The sequence below is a fragment of the Centropristis striata genome, chromosome 23 (assembly GCF_030273125.1).
Source record: "Centropristis striata isolate RG_2023a ecotype Rhode Island chromosome 23, C.striata_1.0, whole genome shotgun sequence".
NCBI classification, from domain to species: Eukaryota; Metazoa; Chordata; class Actinopteri; order Perciformes; family Serranidae; genus Centropristis; species Centropristis striata.
The window spans coordinates 787,905-814,137 of record NC_081539.1 but is presented as its reverse complement, the minus strand read 5'-3'; the positions used below and the strand labels follow the sequence as shown (position 1 = coordinate 814,137).

At 39.9% G+C, this 26,233-nt stretch overlaps 1 protein-coding gene across 1 annotated transcript; it reads left to right on the top strand.

Annotated features, from left to right (window-relative positions):
- Positions 1-890: 890 nt before the first annotated feature.
- LOC131962393 (NLR family CARD domain-containing protein 3-like) lies at positions 891-24,610 on the top strand. Its single transcript, XM_059327393.1, has 11 exons — positions 891-1,109; positions 2,350-2,489; positions 8,367-8,516; positions 8,808-8,924; positions 9,066-9,235; positions 9,305-11,075; positions 13,099-13,275; positions 15,959-16,132; positions 19,753-19,926; positions 23,164-23,337; positions 24,359-24,610. The coding sequence occupies exons 1-11, from the start codon at positions 891-893 to the stop codon at positions 24,360-24,362; spliced, it is 3,270 nt and encodes a 1,089-aa protein (XP_059183376.1). The 3' UTR covers positions 24,363-24,610.
- Positions 24,611-26,233: the final 1,623 nt, after the last annotated feature.

The following is a 26,233-nucleotide window of genomic DNA, read 5'->3' as shown; positions in this document are numbered from 1 at the left end:
AGTCGGCTGCACGGAGGAGGTCGTTGGTGATTTTGACTAGGGCTGTTTCAGTGCTGTGTTTTGGACGGAAGCCTGATTGGAAGGGTTCATGAAGATTGTTTGTATCGAGGTGGGACTGTAGTTGTACGGCGACCACCCTTTCAAGAGGAGGGAGAGTTTTAGGAGGCTGAAGTAGGTGGCTGAGAGAATAGGACTCTATTGTTACCTGTACCAGTGTTGATGATGTTGGAGTAGTATGAAGATTTGGCAGTGGTGAGGGCGTTCTTGTAGTGATGGAGGTGGTGCAAGTACATTTGGCTGTGTACAGTGAGTCCAGTTTTTTTGTAAAGTCGCTCCAGTCGACGGCCAGTGGCTTTGAGCTGGCGGAGCTCAGGGGTGAACCAGGGAGCAGTGTGAGTGAATGAGACTGAGCGGGTTTTCAAAGGAGCCAGGGTGGAGAGATCAGTGGTGACGATGTGTTTGATGTTCCTGAAGGAGATGGTCTGTTGTTCCTTGGCTTTGTGTAATTGGGTTCGAATGTCAAAAAGTACAGCTTTGTGGTCAGAAATGGGGAAATCAGTGACATCAAGGTTGGTGGGAGTGATGTCAGTACAGCAGATTAAATCCAGTATGTGGCCTTTGTTATGGGTTGGGAGGTTGACATGTTGTGTGATACCAAGACAGTCCAGAAGTGATGTGAAGTCATTAGCGAAGATACTGGATGGGTTGTCAATGTGGATGTTGAAATCGCCGAGGAGGATAACAGTGGGGGACATTGCACATACAGATGTTAGTAGTGATGAGAATTCATTGAGGAAAACAGCAGAGGGTTTTGGTGGTCTGTAGATGGTGACAATGATAGTGGGTTTAGGGCCTGTGAGTTTTACAGCTAGACATTCAAAAGAGGAGTGATGGGGGACTGTGACAGCAGTGACTTTGATGTGATCCCGGTGCAGGAGAGCGAGGCCACCCCCCCTCCCAGTAGCACGGGGTTTACTAATAAAAGAAAAACCCGGTGGGACAGCCTCATTGAGATGGGAGAAGTCGTTTGGTTGTTGCCAGGTTTCAGTGAGACAGAGAATGTCACTGTTGATCATCAGATCCTCATCTTCACCCTTCACCACCTGGGAGTACCGGGCTCTGCCCTCTCTCTGCTCAAATCCTATTTCAAGGACCGCACCTTCCGTGTAACTTGGAGGGGTTCTGTTTCAGAACCCTGTCCACTCACCACCGGGGTCCCTCAAGGCTCGGTCCTTGGTCCGCTCCTCTTCTCGATTTACACCAACTCCCTTGGCTCCCTCATCCACTTGCATGGCTTCTCCTATCATAGCTATGCCGACGACACCCAGCTAATCTTCTCATTTCCCCAGTCTGAAACACATGCAGCAGCACGTATCTCTGCATGTCTGGCCGACATCTCCCAGTGGATGTCCTCGCACCACCTCAAACTCAACCTGGGAAAGACTGAGCTACTTTACCTCCCAGGAAAGGGTTCTTCCACCACTGACCTACACATCACTGTCCAGAACACAGCGGTTGTCTCCACAGAAACCGCCAAAAACCTTGGCGTAACTCTTGACAACAAACTGTCCCTCTCAACAAACATCACCGCCACTACCAGATCTTGCAGATTCTTGCTGCACAACATCAGGAGAATCCGCCCGTTTCTCACTCAGAAGGCAGCTCAGGTCCTGGTCCAGGCACTGGTCATCTCACGCCTGGACTACTGCAACTCCCTCATGGCAGGTCTGCCTGCCAAAGCCATCCGACCTCTACAACTCATCCAGAATGCAGCTGCTCGATTGGTCTTCAATCTTCCCAAATTTTCACACACAACACCCCTCCTCCGCTCCCTCCACTGGCTACCAGTGGCTGCGCGGATACACTTCAAGACTCTAGCTCTGGCGTACTCTGCTGCTAACGGTTCAGGTCCTACTTACATCCAGGACCTTGTCAAACTCTACACCCCTGCCCGTCGTCTACGCTCTGCATCAGCCAAACAGCTGACGACTCCCACCCTGCGTGGGTCAACCCACCTCAAAACCACTTCCAGACTTTTCTCTGTCCTGGCTCCCAAATGGTGGAACGAGCTCCCTACCGACATCAGGACCTCAGACAGCCTGTACATCTTCCGCCGCAGGCTGAAGACCTATCTCTTCCAACAATACCTCGGTTAAGTCATGGTCACCTAACAGATATACAAAAAAAAAACTAAAAAAAAACTTAAAAAAAAACAAAAACTCGTATTTTTAGACGATCTAAACCTTTTTTTTATGTCTTACATAACAGCTAAAACTAGAAAATTTCCTCTGGAGAAATTTTGAAAGGGCCACGGGGGCTACTGCCGGTGTGTGTACACTATGATGACAGCAGTCCGCGGGCGCAGGTAAGCATCCGGGAGAGCAGGCGGGGTGGCAGCGGGCCAGTCCGAACGGGTGTGCTTCGTGGGGCACACCAGCGCAGGCTATCCGGCCACAGAGTGCGGAGAGGAGCCACAGGAATCCCAACAGGTGAGCCCTGTACCGGCGAAGCTAGCTTCAGGCTAACGAGTGGTGAGGCAGTGACAGCAGACAGGCAAAGACAAAACTGCTGTTTCGGTGTCGCAACGGTTAGATTGAGCAAGCCGAATCTAGCAGGTGGGTTTGAGGTCCAACATTCATCAAAAGACAGACTTGATGAATCGATATAAAACATATAAAATAGCGAAAACAGCAGGCGAGGCGCGGCAGCAGCTTGCCAGCGGTCCCTCACAAACATGAAGCAGGGAGGGAACCTTCACAATAAAAGTCTTTAGTCAGTTACTTCAGTTTGAGTTGAGTGAAGGAGGAAACCTGAAGGCTGAGGCAGGGTGAGTGTTAATCAAACAGTTTATTATTTGACTTCCAAATTGTCTGTGTCAGTTTTCTCTCTGAACTGTAGAGGAAAGAAACGTTAGAATGAACTCAACAGTTTAATTGGTCTGTGGACAGAAAACAGTGACTGGCTGAAAACCTGCTGTAAGCCACGAAAACAAGCTCAGCATCAAAGAAAACGGTTGGCTGGTTGTCTTGTATTTCAGCTGTTTCACATTGTAAAGATGAACATTATCTAATAGTCCCTGGGCTAACATTCAACAGTGAACCTTCCTAACTGTTAAAGTTCATCAACTTCACCTCGTTATCAAAGTTATTGATGTTAGTTTGAGCCATTGAGGAACAACAGTGACCAGGTGATACAGGTACTGCACATAACAACCAGGAAGGACAATACAAGGGAAAAACTGAACGCTTTCTGTCAGTCAGAGATAAAACTCCATTTAGAGTCATCAGAGCAGAAGGAGACAGAGTAAGGCTGAGGCAGGGTGAGTGTTGAAACACCACTGTTAATGTTTCACTGTTGAAGTCTCAGTCATCTGTGGAAACAGCCTGATTGGTGACATAATGTACATGAACCCTATACAAGGTGTGTGTGTGTGTGTGTGTGTGTGTGTGTGTGTGTGTGTCTGAAGTCCAGGAGGTGGTTGCTGACAGTGTTTTATTACAGAATGAAATGATATTGCACCATATAAGTTAATAGAGCCTCAGTGAACCATCTGAATCTTACCAAAGGTCAGTTTTATGGACCTTGATAGAACAGGATCTCTCTTCAATATTATCATATTGTGTCAATATTTAACACAAACCAGTTCCCAGAGGATCTTCTGAGACTATGTGGGGGTCTGGGGGCATGGACCCCTGGAGGGGAGATTTGTCAATTTTGTTTGTTTTTTAAGTAAAATGCATCAATCTGCACTCTGAGAGCTAAATGTGAACAAAAACCTCAAATAAGACTTTTCATAGTGGAAGATCCTGTAATATAGAATCCTTATCATTATCCTACTGTGACATTTTTAATGTCTGTTAACAGGACGCTTTTCGTCCTGCTAATAGTCCTACAACTTGAAGAGTTGCAGGACAAATTATATATCAAAACGTGCGGTTTGATCGGGATCGGTGTGCTATTACTTTTCTCTACAGAATACGAATTGTTCGCGACGTAAGTCAAACTGCTCAAAATTTTGCATTGAAATGAATGGGACAGCCGACAAAAAATGAGCGAAAAAGAACAATCATTGGAGATTTTTAAATGTCTACTTCTCCGGCATAAATTCACCTAGAGACTCCATTTAAACTTTAAACAGTAGACACAAGTCTTGTGTATTGGTGTATTAATCCACGTTTCGATAGGTCATATCGTTTTTTATCAATCCCTGTTCAATGACCATGATCATTTTTGGAGAAATTCTGAGATTATAATGGGCGTGTATTGCACGGAATGTTCGTGTCACAGTGTGTGACATCATCACCAGAGTGTAGAGGGAGAGAAAAAACTGTCAGAAACACTCTACAGAAATAATTTATACATAGAAATGTAGGAAAATTTGTCTTCTCACTCACAATCCTCTGGTAAAGCTGTCAGAGTTATAGTTTGGGCGTAGGACGCACAGATGATCCACCAACACCACCAACAGCCTCATTGGCTCCCATATTAAAAACGCAGGAAGATTTCTGAAGAAGGGAAATTTAACCGTTTTTTTAGATCGCTGTAACAAAGCTATTTTTTAATTTTTCTTAAAAAAAAACATATGTAGACGTTCAGGAAGAACTCAGGACGCTCAAAGTGAAGTCGGATCAATGATAGGTATTATGGTTTTGCCAAAATTGCTTTCTGTTCGAGGACAGACATTCCAGTCCATCTCTGCTGTCATTGTTCAGGAACAGCTGCAGTTAATTCTGTTGATTGCTTTGATCTGATTGCCTTTGATCTTTGATGTGATTACAGTTACAGATACACACACACACACATGCACTAAAGTGCGCACACTCCTCACACATGCATACACATGCGTCATACACACACACACAGGTAGCTTTATGCGATTTTCGCTACACACACACACACACACACACAAACACACACACACAGGTAACTTCATGCGATTTTCGCTACACACACACACACACACACACACACAAATGCGTGCACACTCCTCCAGATACATGTTTCTCACACACACACACACACACACACACACACACACACACACACACACACACACATTTTGAGGTTAAAGGGCATAGTTTGAAATCTCTGAAGAATCTCATCATAGTGTACACACACCGGCAGTAGCCCCCGTGGCCCTTTCAAAATTTCCCCAGAGGAAATTTTCTAGTTTTAGCTGTTATGTAAGACATAAAAAAAAGGTTTAGATCTTTAACAAATCATCTAATTCACTAACACAAGTAGGTTTAGTAACATTGAGTTAACTATCTTCAGTAATGGGTTAACTCAGCTGGTAACTATTTCTACTAAGATGACTTGGTTTAGATAGCTTTCTAAGCAGTAAACTAACTACATGCTCATGTCTTTAAGGATTCTGGAAATACAGTAATGTATTCTTTTTTTCAGTTGAAGATAAAAGTTTTATTTTATCTGTTTTATCTGATCTATCTATCTAAGTAATTATTTTTAACATATGTATAATGATGTATGAGACAATAACACAGCTATATCTATGACCAAAACTCTTTTTATTTCAGCTGTTGAAGCAGAAAGAGATGCTCATCATGTTAAAAAGTGAATCTGTGTGAGCACCACACACACCCACAAACCTCAGGTAAACTCAGCCTGATTTCCTGTAAATGGAGAGGGGAGGAGCAGCACTGAACAGGTGATCCAGGTGCATGAGAACAGGGAGGGAACCAACACACACAGAGTTCAGTCAGCTCAGACTCCACTCTGAGTCCACACAGCAGGACGAGGAAAACTGAAGTGGCTGAGGCGGGGTGAGTGTTTATCTGACATTTAAAATATTTTACTGTCAAAGTCTCTGTTGAGTTTAATCTAACAGGTATTTCCTCTTCAGCCCAAAGAGAGAAACCTGACTCTGCTTGATTCATCTGTAGACACAAAGACGTGACTGTCTGAATAATATACGCAATAATTAACCTGCAGCAACCCAAGAACACAAGTACAGATTTAAGGCTCAGGTTAGAGTGAGGTATAGGGGTAACAGCTGAGGGTTAGGCATGTGATGGTAAGGGGCTCAGGAGTTGGTTGTTGGCTGTTTTTGGAAACATTGATCCATCAGTGTGGATGTGGTTAATACGTTACAGCAGATATTTGTGTGATTTAAACATTCGTCTATGCAGAAAACACAACAGACTTGACACATATATTTATGTAGGCAGTTAGCTAGAGCTGAATTATTTGAGAAGTTATATATCAAAGCTGTAATATTTCTCACTAATACTGTGTTTGTGATTTAAATAGCTCCTTTTTCTTTAATTCAGAAATGAATTCCCTCTTTTTATTGGTTGGTCGACACAGTTGTAGTACAAAACTAGCTTTGATTGATATAATGTGATTTATGAGATGAGACATGACATGTTATGTCATGTTATGAGATGAGCTTGTTGAAGCTGAGAGCCAGGTCTGAGTTATCTTCAGCTCTATGTTGAACTGATCAATGTTGATCAATACATTTGATCATTTCTATCATTTTAATCATGAGGATCAGTGTTATTTGTGCCGTATCCAGTGCAGGTTCTTCTGGCTGAAACTTTGTTCATGTCCACTGCAGCTAAATAACACCTGGCAGGTGAGTTTTAGTTCAACAGCAGGAATGTGACCATGCTGCAGGTGTTTTTGTTCTCAGTCTGAGCTGGCTGTGTTTTAATGCAGTGTGTTTCTTTGCTTTATGGTGTGGATAGTTAACCTTATCACCTTATCTTTAACACTTGATATGTGAGTACAAGCAGCTCCAGTTCAACATGAAGCAGGGAGGGAACCTTCACAATAAAAGTATTTAGTCCGTTACTTCAGTTTGAGTTGAGTGAAGGAGGAAACCTGAAGGCTGAGGCAGGGTGAGTGTTAATCCAACATTTGATTATATCAGTTTTCTCTCTGAACTGTAGAGGAAAGAAACGTTAGAATGAACTCAACAGTTTAATTGGTCTGTGGACAGAAAACAGTGAGTGGCTGAAAACCTGCTGTAAGCCACGAAAACAAGCTCAGCATCAAAGAAAACGGTTGGCTGGTTGTCTTGTATTTCAGCTGTTTCACATTGTAAAGATGAACATTATCTAATAGTCCCTGGGCTAACATTCAACAGTGAACCGTCCTAACTGTTAAAGTTCATCAACTTCACCTCGTTATCAAAGTTATTGATGTTAGTTTGAGCCATTGAGGAACAACAGTGACCAGGTGATACAGGTACTGCACATAACAACCAGGAAGGACAATACAAGAGAAAAACTGAACGCTTTCTGTCAGTCAGAGATAAAACTCCATTTAGAGTCATCAGAGCAGAAGGAGACAGAGTAAGGCTGAGGCAGGGTAAGTGTTGAAACACCACTGTTAATGTTTCACTGTTGAAGTCTCAGTCATCTGTGGAAACAGCCTGATTGGTGACATAATGTAAATGAACCCTATACAAGGTGTGTGTGTGTGTGTGTGTGTGTGTGTGTGTGTGTGTGTGTGTGTGTAGTCCAGGAGGTGGTTGCTGACAGTGTTTTATTACAGAATAAAATGATATTGCACCATATAAGTTAATGGAGCCTCAGTGAACCATCTGAATCTGACCAAAGGTCAGTTTTATGGACCTTGATAGAACAGGATCTCTCTTCAATATTATCATATTGTGTCAATATTTAACACAAACCAGTTCCCACAGAATCTTCTGAGACTATGTGGGGGTCTGGGGGCATGGACCCCTGGAGGGAAGATTTGTAAATTTAGTTTTTCAGTAAAATGCATCAATCTGCACTCTGAGAGCTAAATGTGAACAAACACCTCACATAAGACTTTTCATAGTGGAAGATTGGAAGATCCTGTAATATAGAATCCTCTAATGCCTCTATTCCATCATATACACTGATCTTAAACATTGAATATTTGATGTTTGGAATGTTTGACTTCCAGATTGTCAACATGTGTGAATTATTGTAAATGATAATAAGGCTTCTTGTGTTTTTCATTTAAGGCACCATAGGTTGACAGTCTTATAAATTCTGTGATTCTGTTAGCACATCCTTGGGCTCTTATTTTGAAAGCTGCATGTGTTTACGTGTGGAAGTAATTAATATGATTAGTAATTAATGATAACTAACACAACTTCAATGGTTAGCTAATGTTAGCTATCAGCTAACGTTTCTAGGCAGCTGCTGTTCTGACATTGAACCTATAATGTTTAAAAGTTGAAACTAAATTGCAGAGCTAAATACATTTTCTGTAGAAAGTTTAAGGAAAAGTTCCCAGATTCCTGAAATGTTAATTTTAGTTCATTATCAGTTACCAATGGAACATAGGATATTTTTAAAACTAGTACATCATTTTGAGGCTTTAATTGTTGCTGTTTTCCCTCTCAGACTGACTTCAGATCAGAAGATGAGTGGTTGTGTGGAGGAAGAGGAGGCCGGAGCAGAGTCTGTAGTATCTGGCTGTCTGTCTGTGAAGAGTGACCGCTCCAAAGATGAACCTCTGAAATTGAGTAATGAACCTGGACCCTCAGAAACAAAGTAAGAACTGATACTAACTCATTTCTATGAACTGATACTAACTCATTTCTATGAGTCATTTCAGTGTTTTTGTTGTGACACAAAGAAAAATCATTTGTTCCATGTTCCTTTTCATATCAGTGACAGCTGTTAGTCACCTAGAAAACCTGTAATCCAATCTAAGAGCACTAATATTAACTATTAAACCTCCTTATTATCTGCAGGAACAGCAGTTTGTGTATTTAGAGCTGAAATAAAGAGAATTCATCAATGACTCATGTGATATGACTGAAACTTAATTTGTGTTTGCAGATTTCAGTCCAGACAGAGAGCAGAGTCTGTAGTTTCTGGCTGTCAGTCTATGAAGAGTGACTGGTCCAAAGGTTTACCTCCATGGTTCAGTCCTGAAACTGGACCCTCAGACACAAAGTAAGAGAACTGCTACCAAGAAGTTTCTTTAAATCATTTTCACTTACCTCTGTAATCTGTCAGGTTCATTTTGTTCGTGAATATTACATTTCTACTAAAACGTATTTGCCAACTAATAACCAACTCTCCTCTGAACTCCAGTGATGAACCAGGATCCTCAGGTGGCCAGTCTGCTTCATCAGGACACGACTCTGATCCCAAGTGTGGTGGTCTGCAGGAGGTTTTAGATGAATATAAGATCAGTCTGAGGAGGAGATGTGAACGTGTGACTGAAGGAAGTGATGCAACCAGTCATACCGCCACTGTGAAAAGTAAGACTGAAGGTCGGCCGAAGATGCCATCGTTTTTGAAAAGGTTAAAATCTTTTTTTTTGCGTCAAGAGGTTTTAGATGAATATAAGATCAGTCGGAGGAGGAGATGTGAACATGTGACTGAAGGAAGTGTTGCAACAGGAAGTGGAACCCTCCTCAACAGGATCTACACTGAGCTCTACATCACAGAGGGACAGAGTGAAGAGGTTAATACCCAACATGAGGTGAGGCAGCTGGAGACAGCTTCCAAGAAGAAGACCGTACACGACGCTCCAATCAGGTGCCAGGACATCTTTAAAGCCTTACCTGACCAACAGGGACACATCAGAGTGGTTCTGACGAACGGCGTCGCTGGCGTTGGAAAAACCTTCTCGGTGCAGAAGTTCAGTCTGGACTGGGCAGAGGGTTTGGAGAACCAAGATGTCAGTGTGGTGGTTCTGCTTTCGTTCAGGGAGTTGAACTTGATCAGAGATGAGCAGTACAGTCTTCTGGAGCTGCTCCATGTTTTCCATCCAACATTACAGAAGGTCCCAGCAGAGAAGCTCGCCGTCTCTAAACTTCTGTTCATCTTTGACGGCCTGGATGAAAGCAGACTTTCTCTGGATTTCACCAACAAGGAGGTTATGTCTGATATCACACAGAAGTCATCGGTCAACGTGCTGCTGACAAACCTCATCGAGGGGAATCTGCTTCCCTCGGCTCTTGTCTGGATAACTTCCCGACCCGCGGCGGCCAATCAGATCCCTCCTGCGTGTGTCGACAGGGTGACAGAAGTACGAGGCTTCACTGACGCCCAGAAGGAGGAGTACTTCAGGAGGAGGGTCAGTGATGAAGAGCGCTCCAGCACAATCATCTCACACATCCAGACATCCAGGAGCCTCCACATCATGTGTCTGATCCCAGTCTTCTGCTGGATCACTGCTACAGTTCTGGACCACATGTTGACTACAGAGCAGAGAGGAGAGCTGCCCAAGACCCTGACTGACCTGTACTCACACTTCCTGCTGGTTCAGACCAAGAAGAAGAAGCAGAAGTATGATGAGGGACATAAGAAAAGGTCAAACAAGCTGACGAAGGCTGACAGAGAAGTTCTTCTGAAGCTGGGGAGGCTGGCGTTTGAACAGCTGCAGGAAGGAAACATCATGTTCTACCAAGAAGACCTGGAGCGCTGTGGTCTCCATGTCACAGAGGCCTCGGTGTACTCAGGAGTTTGTACAGAGATCTTCAAAAGAGAGAGTGTGATCTTCCAGAAAACAGTCTACTGCTTCGTTCATCTGAGCGTTCAGGAGTTTCTGGCTGCAGTCTACATGTTCCACTGTTACACCACCAGGAACAAAAAGGTACTGAGGGCTTTTCTGGGGACAGACTGGGGGTCATCTCTGGATGACTTCCTGAGTGCAGCCATGAAGAAATCCCTTGACAGTAAAAATGGCCACCTGGACCTGTTTGTCCGCTTCCTTCATGGCCTCTCTCTGGAGTTCAACCAGAGACTGTTAGGAGGCCTGCTGGGTCAGACAGACAACAGTCCAGAAGTCATCCAGAGAGCCATCAACAAGCTGAAGAAGATGAACACTAAGAAGATCTCTCCTGACAGAAGCATCAACATCTTCCACTGTCTGACGGAGATGAACAACCTCTCAGTCCATCAGGAGATACAAGAGTTCCTGAAGTCAGAGAACAGATCAAATAAGAAACTCTCTGAGATCCACTGCTCAGCTCTGGCCTACATGCTGCAGATGTCAGAGGAGGTTCTGGATGAGTTGAACCTGAACAAGTACAACACATCATGGGAGGGACGATGGAGATTGATTCCAGCTGTGAGGAACTGCAGGAAAGCTGAGTAAGTCCAGATGTGATCATCAACATTATACAGCAATGTAAAGCTGAAGCATCAGTGTTAGAGTAAAGATACACACTTTACACACATGCACAGTATAAAAGCTGCACACTATCAAAGTTTTCTTCAACTACCATTAAACCTGCGTATTGAAAACATTCTCCATGTTCCACTGCCAACGTCATCATCTCCTATCTGTCTCTGTTGGAGTGATGGAGGCTTCATACAAATCCAGCCCAGAAAACTAAAGAGTGTGTGCTGGAAATGTTTCCACACTCATCATTGAATCACAACACACAGCCTGTTTGACATCGTATACAGTGTCTGCATCATGTTTCTATAACCTCTCTATTTATTATTCTTTGTAGAGACACACAGACATGTAATATTTGTCTTCTACTGGAAATTATGTCACTGGAGTTTTATTGTTCTCAACGTAGCTTCAATCAATTTTTTCTATCATATTTCTTCTCAGCAGTTTGTGAACCAATTAATATGAAGGAATGTTTCCAGTTTCTACAGAATCTATAATTCTTGCTTGTTTTGGGAGGATGTGGAGGGATGCCATCCTCCATCTGAAAGAACAAAACATCTCCAGTTCTCTTCAATAAAAGCTCCAACTTTACATTTAGTTCCCAACAATGAATGAATAAGGAGCATTTTTAAAGTCTGCTCATTGTTTTCTCTATGAACCTGGTCCCCCTGATGTTAGTCATGTTTTACATGGGCTGTTATCACTGGATGCAATAAGTTGTAGATGTTTTAGAGAAGCATCTAAGTGTAATTAAATGTAATGTGGTGCTGTTAGACTGCATTGATAGTCCAGGTGCTGCCTCCCTTAGTGCAGCAAACGGCAGAGCAAACACTTTTTCCACCACAGTGAAAATGTTGTTTTTGAAAGGCTAAACGCCAGCAACAATAAACTGAAGCAGAATATTTCCTCAGATAAAACATGTTGTGAATCTTGGAAACGATTGCGTCTGTCTGCTTTAAATAAATGTTTTTTCTTTTCAACGCTCTGAGGTTATTGGAGACGTTTGGAAGGCACAAGTCCCTCATCGTCCCTCAACATCCCTCTCTTTTCACCTTGTTCTTCATCTACATTATTGGGCTTTATAACCTTTAGACACTTTTAGCAGCAGGTGCAGCAGCTGTTTGAATTAGAGAGAAGCCACTCCAGTCCAGATGGTGGCGCTAATTTACCTCTAAGCTGCTTTTCAACCCACAATACACAGAAGAAGAACAATAAGAAAACAAGAGGATGAAAGAGAAGAGAGCGAGGCTCACCTTTTGTCCAAAATGTTTCCATATTGTCCAGTTTGAGTTTTCTTTGAGACAAAGTCAAAGAAGAGGTGAACTTTCCAGTAAACAAAGCCAACATCCTCTGAGCCCCTCCACCTCTACTGATCTGCTTTATGTTGCCGGCTTCAGCTCTGTAGTAACGTTACATTGAGCACGCTCTGTCACACACTAGTGGCTCTGTTAGTCCCTTTGTAAACTAATAAAATATGGAAATCACATTGTCATATGGCTCCATGTCCACGTCCTCTAACGTTCCTTTATTAGCAGAGAATGTCTCTCTCTCTCTCTCTCTGTGACTGCAGAGCATCTGTGATACAGCGAGGGGAGATCATCACTCATAGATGGGCTCCTAAAATAAACCACATGCTAATATTAGTGAATGTGTGTGTATTTAATGAAGCTCAACATGTGTTGTGTCTGTGTATTTAGCAGCTGATGTACTCAGACAGCAGCTCATCACACAGTCAGCTGCTGGGACCTCCAGGTTCATTCTGCCAGCGAACCAGAGCTCCAGAGCTTCAGTTCACTGCTCCCATTTTTAGCTCCAAAACATGAACTTCAGCCCCTTCAATCAGTCAACAAATGATAATATTACAATCTTTAGAAGTCATTCTACTATAAATGAAACAGGAGTCATTACATGAATTAAATGTGAGATGAAAAAAGATCAGATTAAACTGTAGAACTGGTTATATTTAAAATGTTTTATTATCTGTAATCACAGACTTTCTCGCTGTGGACTCTCTGAGACTCACTGTGAAGTCGTGGCCTCAGCTCTTAAGTCCAACCCCTCCCATCTGAGAGAGCTGCACCTGAGTGGAAACAACAACCTGGAGGATTCAGGAGTGAAGCATCTGTGTGCTGGACTGGAGAGTCCAAACTGCAGACTGGAGACCCTGAGGTCAGTTCCTGTGTTGTGCTCACACACAGTGTATATCTGCTGAATTTAAATCATAATTGAAGCTTCAGATGTAGTTTGGTTCCTTTGTTTTTCGTAATATGACATGATTGTTGTGAATCAGGGGAAACATTTCATTTTGAATCCAACATGTCTGATCTGATGTCAGTGTTCTCACACAACTTGTTTTAACCTCCATCATGTTGAGTTCAGCTGTTTTCAGGATTCTCCATTTTCTAAATTTATTGTATAATATTCTATCGATAAATCGAGTAATCGGATAAAACATACTTTTCTTAATTAAAGCCCAATTATCAATAAACAGAAAACAAGAAAGATCATTTAATAATAACAACCAGTTTGTTCCCTTTTTAAGAAAAATTGACATTTATTGTGCATGTTATGCAAAGGAGTAAACTGTTTCAGTCAAAATTTCCAATAAAAATAGACAAAATTACTTCAAACTTAACATTTCCTGAGACACAAAATGAAATGAAATTAAATAAAATTGTTTCAAAGTATCAAAAATAAATATATAAAAATAGAGATTCTTCAACAGTGCCTTTAAATTGTGTAAGCTCACATTCAGAATCAGAACCAATAGGTTTGAACAGAAATGCTTGGCTGTGGACCGGGACTTGGAACAAGAGTCTTACACCCCCTTTACAGTCTCTCTTGACTTGTGTGCCTTTAGAAGCACTTGGTTGCAGTGAAGGAAGTTGAGCATATCTACATGCTAGGGCTGGGCGATATGGCCCTAAAAGAATATCATATTATTTTATGATATATTATTATAATATTTTAGGTATTTTTGCTCTAACGAAATTCTTGATGATATTACAAAATACTGAAAAATATTGGAAAATAAGATTTTTTAGTCGGTATAGATAAAAAAAATAATCAACAAAATAAAAATCACTCAATCATGAATCTAAAATGTAATGTTAATTGCAAATCTCAACAGTTGCCAAATAAAAAAATAAAAAACTTTTAACTCTTGGTGATAAGCAAATAATTAAAAAAATAACCATCTAGGGGGCATGCCTCCTTTTGGATATAATTTAGTAAAAAAAATGTTTTTATGTAAAATGCATGAATCTCGTCCACTTTGAGAGCTAAATGTTTTTTTAATTAACCTTTTATTTATACAGGTAATCTCATTGAGACTCAGGGTCTCATTCTCAAGAGAGACCTGATAAATGTGAGCTATCACCTCATATAACATTTTTCACACTCAATGCCCCCCTGGAGACATTTTTTTCATAAAAGCCCAAATTTGGTGCCTCTCACACATTCTAATGCCACTATTCCATCATGTACACTGATCTTATCATTGCATATTCTAATTAATTATTGTAAAAGGAGAATAAAGGTTCTTGCATATTTTATTTAAAACATCTTATTTTGACAGTCTTCTTGTAAATTCTGTGGTGGATTCTGTGCTTTTATTTTGAAAGCTTCATTGTTTCGCGACAGGAAGTAATAGTAACTTTTTGTGATTAAAACAACTTTAACTGTTAGCTAATGTTAGCTCGTGGCTAACGAACGGCATAATGCAACAGTGTGTTTGGACCTCTGAACTAATGTTTGATTTAAACTGATGAAGTCATTTTAATATGGTTTCTAAAATAATGTTGTATGATGAACATTGATCCTTCAGAACACACACAGCTGTTTAAAGGATCAATCTAGTATTGATCCTCTAATGACAGACCTGACTGAGAGCAGCAGCATGTTATTAATGTGTGGTGACATGAATAGTAACATTATTGGGCTTTTTAAACCTTTGGACACTTTTAGCAGCAGGTGCAGCAGCTGTTTGAATTAGAGAGAAGCCACTCCAGTCCAGATGGTGGCGCTAATTTACCTCTAAGCTGCTTTTCAACCCACAATACACAGAAGAAAAACAATAAGAAAACAAGAGGATGAAAGAGAATAGAGCGAGGCTCACCTTTTGTCCAAAATGTTTCCATATTGTCCAGTTTGAGTTTTCTTTGAGACAAAGTCAAAGAAGAGGTGAACTTTCCAGTAAACAAAGCCAACATCCTCTGAGCCCCTCCACCTCTACTGATCTGCTTTATGTTGCCGGCTTCAGCTCTGTAGTAACGTTGCATTGAGCACGCTCTGTCACACACTAGTGGCTCTGTTAGTCCCTTTGTAAACTAATATAATATGGAAATCACATTGTCATATGGCTCCATGTCCACGTCCTCTAACGTTCCTTTATTAGCAGAGAATGTCTCTCTCTCTCTCTGTGACTGCAGAGCATCTGTGATACAGCGAGGGGAGATCATCACTCATAGATGGGCTCCTAAAATAAACCACATGCTAATAATAGTGAATGTGTGTGTATTTAATGAAGCTCAACATGTGTTGTGTCTGTGTATTTAGCAGCTGATGTACTCAGACAGCAGCTCATCACACAGTCAGCTGCTGGGACCTCCAGGTTCATTCTGCCAGTGAACCAGAGCTCCAGAGCTTCAGTTCACTGCTCCCATTTTTAGCTCCAAAACATGAACTTCAGCCCCTTGAATCAGTCAACAAATGATGATATTACAATCTTTAGAAGTCATTCTACTATAAATGCAACAGGAGTCATTAAATGAATCAAATGTAAGATGAAAAGAGATCAGATTAAAGTGTTAGAACTGTTTATATTTAAATGTTTTATTATCTGTAATTACAGACTTTCTGACTGTGGACTCTCTGAGACTCACTGTGAAGTCGTGGTCTCAGCTCTGAAGTCCAACCCCTCCCATCTGAGAGAGCTGAACCTGAGCTTCAACAACCTGAAGGATTCAGGAGTGAAGCGTCTTTGTGCTGTACTGGAGAGTCCAAACTGCAGACTGGAGACTCTGAGGTCAGTTCCTGTGTTGTGCTCACACACAGTGTATATCTGCTGAATTTAAATCATAATTGAAGTTTCAGATGTAGTTTGGTTCCTTTGTTTTCTGAGTTTTCCTGAGCACAGATCTAAAACCCAGTTTGTCCCTCCGTTCTCTTGCACTTGCACTCACATCATAAAAATCCATGTGGTCAGGCTTCAGGTCATGTGTTTGGGTCTGAACCACCGTGGTTTGGACCAATCAGTGTCCTGTGAGAAGCTACTGGTTGCTACGGCAACACTTTAGATGTGTGTGATGACAGCAGTTTGTTGAAAACAATAATGTGGCTCAGGTCAAATCTGTCTTGTTGTTGTATAAAACAATGAAACAGAGAAAGAGGCGAGCGAAGGAGCTGCAATAATATCAGTTGTATTCAAACTGAGAGTATTTCTTCATTAAAGGAAGATCAAAGAAGACTGAAGGCTTTTCCCCATGTAAGACATGTTTTAGCTCTTCTCCCAACTGGCTTCAGCAGCCTGTGATAGACGCTGATAGACACATAGTTCATCCAATCACCTGACAGATATTTTTGAAAGCGTCTGTCTTTTTAAAAACAGTTTCCAATGACGGCTTCTCAGACGGTTCTGTGGAACAAAACATCTGACAGCGTCAGGTTACCTGAACAGCTGGTTTCTCTCTAAATATAGTCAGTCATCAAAAGGAACAAACACTGTGAAAACTTTGAGAAAGTCTCTATCTGTCAGGAGCATAAATAATGAGCTGCAGGTATGTTTGTTCAGGGAGCTACTAGATTACATTTCAGATGAAGAGAACATGTATCTCACTTTACTCTGAACATCTGATCCAGTTCTAAAGAGGACTGAGGATGAAGCAGAGCTCACACTCACTCAGCTGTGTGTTGATGAGAATAGCCTCAATCTGAGCTTTGAAATGACACAATCAGAAGTGGCTGAATTTACCTCACTTATTATTTATTATAGAAAGTCCTATTTATTTCATTTTGGCCATTTTAGACTCCAAAGAAAACATCTGTCTCAGTGTTTTTATAATATGACATGATTGTTGTGAATCAGGGGAAACAGTTCATTTTGAATCCAACATGTCTGATCTGATGTCAGTGTTCTCACACAACTTGTTTTAACCTCCATCATGTTGAGTTCAGCTGTTTTCAGGATTCTCCATTTTCTAAACTTATTATATAATATTCTATTGATTAATCAAATAAGCGGATAAAACATACTTTTCTTAATTAAAGCCCAATTATCAATAAACAGAAAACAAGAAAGATCATTTAATAATAACAACCAGTGTGTTCCCTTCTTAAGAAAAATTCACATTTATTATACATATTATGCAAAGGAGTAAAGTGTTTCAGTCAAGATTTCCAATAAAAATAAATAAAATTACTTCAAACTTAACATTTCCTGAGACACAAAATGAAATGAAAATAAATACAATTGTTTCAAAGTATCAAAAATAAATATATAAAAATAGAGATTCTTCAACACTGCCTTTAAATTGTGTAAGCTCACATTCAGAATCAGAACCAATAGGTTTGAACAGAAATGCTTGGCTGTGGACCGGGACTTGGAACAAGAGTCTTACACCCCCTTTACAGTCTCTCTTGACTTGTGTGCCTTTAGAAGCACTTGGTTGCAGTGAAGGAAGTTGAGCATATCGACATGCTAGTGCTGGGAGATATGGCCTTAAAAGAATATCATATTATTTTATGATATATTATTATAATATTTTAGGTATTTTTGCGATAACTACATTCTTGACGATATTACAAAATACTGAAAAATATATAGAAAATAAGATTTTTTAGTCTGTATAGATAAAAAAAATAATCAACAAAATAAAAATCACTCAATCATAAATCTAAAATGTAGTGTTAATTGCAAATCTCAACAGTCGCCAAATACAAAAAAAAATACTCTTAACTTTTCAGGATAAGCAAATAATAAAAAAAATAACCATCTAGGGGGCATGCCCCCTTTGGGATAAAATTTTGTAAAAAAAAATGTTTTTAAGTAAAATGCATCAATCTCGTCCACTTTGAGAGCTAAATGTTTTTTTATTTAACCTTTTATTTATACAGGTAATCTCATTGAGACTCAGGGTCTCATTCTCAACAGAGACCTGATAAATGTGAGCTATCACCTCATATAACATTTTTCACACTCAATGCCCCCCTGGAGACATTTTTTTCACAAAAGCCCAAATTTGGAGCCTCTCACACATTCTAATGCCACTATTCCATCACATACACTGATCTTATCATTGCATATTCTAATTAATTATTGTAAAGGAGAATAAAGTTTCTTGTATGTTTTATTTAAGGCATCTTATTTTGACAGTCTTCTTGTAAATTCTGTGGTGGATTCTGTGCTCTTACTTTGAAAGCTTCATTGTTTAGCGACAGGAAGTAATAGTAACTTTTTGTGATTAAAACAACTTTAACTGTTAGCTAATGTTAGCTCATGGCTAACGAACGGCATAATGCAACAGTGTGTTTGGACCTCTGAACTAATGTTTGATTTAAACTGATGAAGTCATTTTAATATGGTTTCTAAAATAATGTTGTATGATGAACATTGATCCTTCAGAACACACACAGCTGTTTAAAGGATCAATCTAGTATTGATCCTCTAATGACAGACCTGACTGAGAGCAGCAGCATGTTATTAATCTGTGGTGACATGAATAGTAACATTATTGGGCTTTTTAAACCTTTGGACACTTTTAGCAGCAGGTGCAGCAGCTGTTTGAATTAGAGAGAAGCCACTCCAGTCCAGATGGTGGCGCTAATTTACCTCTAAGCTGCTTTTCAACCCACAATACACAGAAGAAGAACAATAAGAAAACAAGAGGATGAAAGAGAAGAGAGTGAGGCTCACCTTTTGTCCAAAATGTTTCCATATTGTCCAGTTTGAGTTTTCTTTGAGACAAAGTCAAAGAAGAGGTGAACTTTCCAGTAAACAAAGCCAACATCCTCTGAGCCCTTCCACCTCTACTGATCTGCTTTATGTTGCCGGCTTCAGCTCTGTAGTAACGTTACATTGAGCACGCTCTGTCACACACTAGTGGCTCTGTTAGTCCCTTTGTAAACTAATATAATATGGAAATCACATTGTCATATGGCTCCATGTCCACGTCCTCTAACGTTCCTTTATTAGCAGAGAACGTCTCTCTCTCTCTCTGACTGCAGAGCATCTGTGATACAGCGAGGAGAGATCATCACTCATAGATGGGCTCCTAAAATAAACTACATGCTAATAATAGTGAATGTGTGTGTATTTAATGAAGCTCAACATGTGTTGTGTCTGTGTATTTAGCAGCTGATGTACTCAGACAGCAGCTCATCACACAGTCAGCTGCTGGGACCTCCAGGTTCATTCTGCCAGTGAACCAGAGCTCCAGAGCTTCAGTTCACTGCTCCCATTTTTAGCTCCAAAGCATGAACTTCAGCCCCTTAAATCAGTCAACAAATGATAATATTACAATCTTTAGAAGTCATTCTACTATAAATGCAACAGGAGTCATTAAATGAAATAAATGTGAGATGAAAAAAGATCAGATTAAAGTGTTAGAACTGGTTATATTTAAAATGTTTTATTATCTGTAATCACAGACTTTCTAACTGTGGACTCTCTGAGACTGGCTGTGAAGTCGTGGCCTCAGCTCTGAAGTCCAACCCCTCCCATCTGAGAGAGCTGGACCTGAGTAACAACAACCTGAAGGATTCAGGAGTGAAGCGTCTGTGTGCTGGACTGGAGAGTCCAAACTGCAGACTGGAGACTCTGAGGTCAGTTCCTGTGTTGTGCTCACACACAGTGTATATCTGCTGAATTTAAATCATAATTGAAGTTTCAGATTTAGTTTGGTTCCTTTGTTTTCTGAGTTTTCCTGAGCACAGATCTAGAACCCAGTTTGTCGCTCCGTTCTCTTGCACTTGGACTGACATCACAAAAATCCATGTGGTCAGGCTTCAGGTCATGTGTTTGGGTCTGAACCACCAGTGGTTTGGACCAATCAGTATCCCTTGAGGAGCTACTGGTTGCTACGGCAACGCTTTAGATGTGTGTGACGACAGCAGTTTGTTGAAAACAATAATGTGGCTCAGGTCAAATCTTTCTTGTTGTTGTATAAAACAATGAAACAGAGAAAGAGGCTAGCGAAGGAGCTGCAATAATATCAGTTGTATTCAAACTGAGAGTATTTCTTCATTAAAGGAAGATCAAAGAAGACTGAAGGCTTTTCCCCATGGAAGACATGTTTTAGCTCTTCTCCCAACTGGCTTCAGCAGCCTGTGATAGACGCTGATAGACACATAGTTCATCCAATCACCTGACAGATATTTTTGAAAGCGTCTGCCTTTTTCCAAACAGTTTCCAATGACGGCTTCTCAGACGGTTCTGTGGAACAAAACATCTGGCAGCGTCAGGTTACCTGAACAGCTGGTTTCTCTCTAAATATAGTCAGTCATCAAAAGGAACAAACACTGTGAAAACTTTGAGAAAGTCTCTATCTGTCAGGAGCATAAATAATGAGCTGCAGGTATGTTTGCTCAGGGAGCTACTAGATTACATTTCAGATGAAGACAACATGTATCTCACTTAACTCTGAACATCTGATCCAGTTCTAAAGAGGACTGAGGATGAAGCAGAGCTCACACTCACTCAGCTGTGTGTTGATGAGAATAGCCTCAATCTGGGCTTTGAAATGACACAATCAGAAGTGGCTGAATTTACCTCACTTATTATTTATTATGGAAAGTCCTATTAATTTCATTTTGGCCATTTTAGACTCCAAAGAAAACATCTGTCTTAGTGTTTTTATAATATGACATGATTGTTGTGAATTTGGGGAAACAGTTCATTTTGAATCCAACATGTCTGATCTGATGTCAGTGTTCTCACACAACTTGTTTTAACTTCCATCATCTTGAGTTCAGCTGTTTTCAGGATTCTCCATTTTCTAAACTTATTATATAATATTCTATTGATTAATCGAATAATCGGATAAAACATACTTTTCTTAATTAAAGCCCAATTATCAATAAATAGAAAAAAAGAAAGATCATTTAATAATAACAACCAGTTTGTTGCCTTTTTAAGAAAAAATGACATTTATTATACATATTATGCAAAGGAGTAAACTGTTTCAGTCAAAATTTCCAATAAAAATAAATAAAATTACTTCAAACTTAACATTTCCTGAGACACAAAATTAAATAAAAATAAATAAAATTGTTTCAAAGTATCAAAAATAAATATATAAAAATAGAGATTCTTAAACACTACCTTTAAATTGTGTAAGCTCTTCCGGTGGTGTGAGCTCGAGGATGGACGTGTCGTCCACTTTGAGAGCTAAATGTTTTTGTATTTAACCTTTTATTTATACAGGTAATCTCATTGAGACACAGGGTCTCATTCTCAAGAGAGACCTGATAAATGTGAGCTATCACCTCATATAACATTTTTCACACTCAATGCCCCCCTGGAGATATTTTTTTCATAAAAGCCCAAATTTGGTGCCTCTCACACATTCTAATGCCACTATTCCATCATATACACTGATCTTATCATTGCATATTCTAATTAATTATTGTAAAGGAGAATAAAGGTTCTTGTATGTTTTATTTAAAGCATCTTATTTTGACAGTCTTCTTGTAAATTCTGTGGTGGATTCTGTGCTCTTATTTTGAAAGCTGCATTGTTTAGCGACAGGAAGTAATAGTAGCTTTTTGTGATTTAAACAACTTTAACTGTGAGCTAATGTTAGCTCGTGGCTAACGAACGGCATAATGCAACAGTGTGTTTGGACCTCTGATGGCCCGGATAGGTTGATAGGATTTAGTTCAGCACGCACAGAGACGCACACGTACCATGTCCCTTATTTTATGTCTCCTCTGTCCTCTATCCTCTGTTCTTAATCCTCTATCCTCGCTTGAACTGGAAGTTCTTTCATGTGTGCCATCTTTACGACCATCCCAAAGCTCTTATTTGTGCTCGTAGGAGAGAGGATAAAGGATAGAGGAATGAGGAGAGAGGAAGCATATCGGAGGAGCCATAAGCGGGGATACATGAGAGCATCCTATGTGGAAGTCTTTTAGCGGTGGCCCCGCCCCCTGACTGGACATAATTTATAGGACAGAGAGGTGGGCGGGGTTTGACTGACTGACAGGTGACAGACACTCTGCTGAGCAGAGACACAACGAAAATAACTTTATATGATGAATAGTGTAGATAAACTGTCAGTAGGTTGAAATGTGACGTCAGCGCAGCACTTGAGACTATGACGGGCCGCCAAAGTCTACCAAACGTGAGCTTTAAATTTAATTAAACGAGACTTCGAGGCAGAGGAAATTCCTCCATCATTGTTTGTAATTGAGTTACTCGAGGAATCGTTGCAGCCCTACTAATATGTTTAATCCACAATGGAACATCATTTATGTACAAACAACATTTCATAACATTCATAAAGTTGTACATTTCATTTGGTTCATTTTTCTTCTTGTACTGAATTTAATGTGCAGTCACTAAAGACTTTTTAAATAAAGTGTATAAAATGTCCGCTGTTAGTTCTTAAAGTAAATGAATGTTTACAATTGTTGTTAATGGTCACATCTGTAGACAGAAGATCCTCTGAACTAATGTTTGATTTAAACTGATTAAGTCATTTTAATATGTTTTCTAAAATAATGTTGTATGATGAACATTGATCCTTCAGAACACACACAGCTGTTTAAAGGATCAATCTAGTATTGATCCTCTAATGACAGACCTGACTGAGAGCAGCAGCATGTTATTAATCTGTGGTGACATGACTAGTTTTATGAATGTTGCGGTGACATTTGGATGATGTCTGTAGAAGGCTGACATCATGATGATCCACAATAACACAATTACAGTCACTCTACTCATTTTAGAGAAAAGCTCATTGATTATGACACAGTAATGTTGAGCTGCACATTAAAACCTGAACACGTCTTATTGGATTATAAATCTATTTTTATCTGCTTCATTTATTCTTTATTCAGATTGAGGTACTGCAGGTTGTCAGAGATCAGCTGTGCTTCTCTGGCCTCAGCTCTGAAGTCCAACCCCTCCCATCTGAGAGAGCTGAACCTGAGACTCAACAATCTGCAGGATTCAGACATGAAGCTGCTGTGTGATCTGAAGGAGAGTCCACACTGCAGACTGGAGACTCTGAGGTCAGTAGAGGGTTTCAGCAGTATTGTACTGAACACAGTTAGTATCAGAGAAAGATCCAGTATTTCCTGTAAACCTCCGACCTTCTCAGTGAAGCTGTGAGAGGAGAATGGTGACAGAAACACAGAGAGAGAACAGTCAGCCAATCAGATCAGCCAGAAGCTTGTTGTGATCATGTGTTTGAGTTGTTGTGTTCATGTCTCCAGGAAATAAATGTGGATTACAGCTGACAGCATCACAACATGTACAGACAGCTGTCCTCATTCATCACATCTGATCTCAAAGTGTTTGTTCTCTCATTTCAACACTAAACACTTGATCAGTTCATCTTTGTCACAGCTCTGAGATCAGTCTGACTGAAGCCTCTTGTTTCATAGAACCATCATGACATTTAGTAACCATGTGGTCTTTCTACAGAGCAGAAGCTGCTGAAGTCCAGAGTTTACAGCTGATGTTTCACTGCTCAGGCTTTAACATCACATATATATATGTCCATCTGTTTGTTCTCTCCACATGTTTGATAACTGACTCCATATTTACACATCTGTAATATTTAAAGATGAAATATGTTTCATTTCTCCAGAAATATGGAACGTTAATGTAATCACAGTGCATTTAATGTCTTTTAAAGCTGGAATTTTTAGTTTTCAGACATACCAACTATGTGATGATGAAAATGATCCTGAATCTTTTGGTCACAGGATGTTGTTACATTTACAAAGTTTATATTTGTACGACTTTATTGTAAACATACTTTATAAAAAGATGAGGTTTGGACAATAAACGAGTCGTTTACTGATTCAGAAAGCTGAAGACTTTGTTTTCAGGACACTACAACATTTATATCTTCTGTCAATAGATGATTAGTTTCTTTGTAAATGATGGAATGAGGCTGTACATTGTATAATTCTCTGGTTCAGGAGGTTAAACTGGATGTGCTGCATCACTGACTGACAGCTGATGAAGGGAGTCTCTGTAAACTCTGATTTATCTCTTCTGCTGTCTGTCTTCTTCTCTCATCAGGTAGTCCTGATCTCCAGTAGAGTCCAGTCCAGCATGGTCCCTGTGTTCCTCTGATGTGACAGAGTATCATCAGAGGAGGTGGACTGCTCTGCTGCTGCTCTCTCCTTCTCTCTGCAGACACACTGAGACTCCTCCACACTCACACACCTCCTCCACCTGAACCTCCACCTGGACAGGAGGAGAAAACTGTCAAAACTAAAGTGTGAACTGAACCAAAGCTTCACTGAAGTCGACCAACTGAAACAGGATTCTGTTTTGACTTTCTCTGTCACAGTGAAAACCAGCAAACTGTCATTTAAACTGCTTCCTTCTTCAATCTTCCTGAAATCCTGTTATTAGGCTCCAAACCTGCCTTTTATTATCCTCATGTGCACATTTTATCTCAAGAGTTTTTTGTGTTTTTGCAGAAAAAAAGAGCTAAAAAAGTGCAAAGTCAGCTGATAATTGTCTCTGCGGGTCCTCCGGCTTCCTCCCACAGTCCAAAGACATGCAGCTTAGTTGAACTGTCCCGTAGGAGTGAATGAGAGAGAGAGAGTGAATGGTTGTGTGTCTCTGTGATAGTCTGGAGACCTGTCCATGGTGGACCTCGCCTCTCGCCCTATGTCAGCTGGGATGGTCTGCAGCCCCCCGCCACCCGACTTCAGATAAGTGCTTCAAGGAGAATGAATGAATGAATGAATGAATGAATGAATGAATGAATGAATGCTTTCTGCTGCAGCTCCACCCTGTGGAACCATGGAGCGCTGCACTTAGTTTGATATATTTTATAAAGTCACCTTGTTAGCACCTATACTTGTGACAGATAAGTGTTGGACAATAACAGATGAATATTTGCTGGTAACAAAGAAAACTTCAGATTCTGTCTGTATTTTGGTGCAAAGTTTCATTTTGACATGTTTTCTATTCAAACAGCCAGAAGTGATGAACATGCAGACTATATTGTGTATTAATAATCATGTATATGAAAGGATTACAAGTCCACATGGGGAAATAATTGCTAATAAAATGATCATGACTTTATGTTCCTCCTGGCTTTTTTCTCTTTGGAACAATAAAGTTCAAGTTGTTGTTGAAATGCTGAATAATGAAAACGTGCCTTAATATCGAGCCATGATTGGTCCATGCAGCTCCATGTGACTTTGTTTACAATGAAAGAAAGAAATCCTGAAATAAACAAACGAGGCAATAATAATTAGAATAATAATAAAAGAGATATGCATTATGACATTAAAGTCCCCTAAATTACATAAATAAATATGAATTAAGGAAAATAAAAGTCTTTGGAGAAAAAAAAGTCCTTTTAAAATAAAAATGTATTCATTTTTTTAATTATTTGCACTGTTGAACCATTTTTGTTATTTATTATTAATATTATTATTAATAATAAGTATTATTTCCGTTTTTATATTTACTGTGTATTTTTTTAGGATTTATTTCATTTATATAAAATTCAAGAAATAAATGAGGCAATAATAATAATATATATATTAATTAAATTAATTGTTATATATTATTTCTCTTCATATTTACTACATCTGTTGTCATGTTTTTTACAGATTTATTTCTATTATTGCACTGCTATGTCTCCATATATCTGACGTCATCATATTGATATTATAACATTCACATTTTAATCATTTTAATACTTTAACTGCATGTTAATCAGTTTTATTACATAGTTTTACTGAAGGAACCTTTTCAGTGCAGGACTTTTACTGTCACGGAGTATTTTTACAGTCTGGTATTACTTCTACTTTGATCCTCCAGTATTAATAAGTATTAAAGGATCTGAGTACTTTGACTTCTTCATGAGGTAAAAACTTCAGCAGCATGGAGCTGCTGTCAGCTCAACTCCACACAGTTTTCACATTTTGC

Coding starts and splice junctions, on each gene's coding strand:
- LOC131962393 (XM_059327393.1), top strand. CDS start 891: ATGGGGGACTGTGACAGCAGTGACTTTGATGTGATCCCGGTGCAGGAG. Junction 9,236..9,304: donor TCATACCGCCACTGTGAAAA/GTAAGACTGAAG, acceptor TTTTGCGTCAAG/AGGTTTTAGATGAATATAAG. Junction 13,276..15,958: donor TGCAGACTGGAGACCCTGAG/GTCAGTTCCTGT, acceptor CTGTAATTACAG/ACTTTCTGACTGTGGACTCT.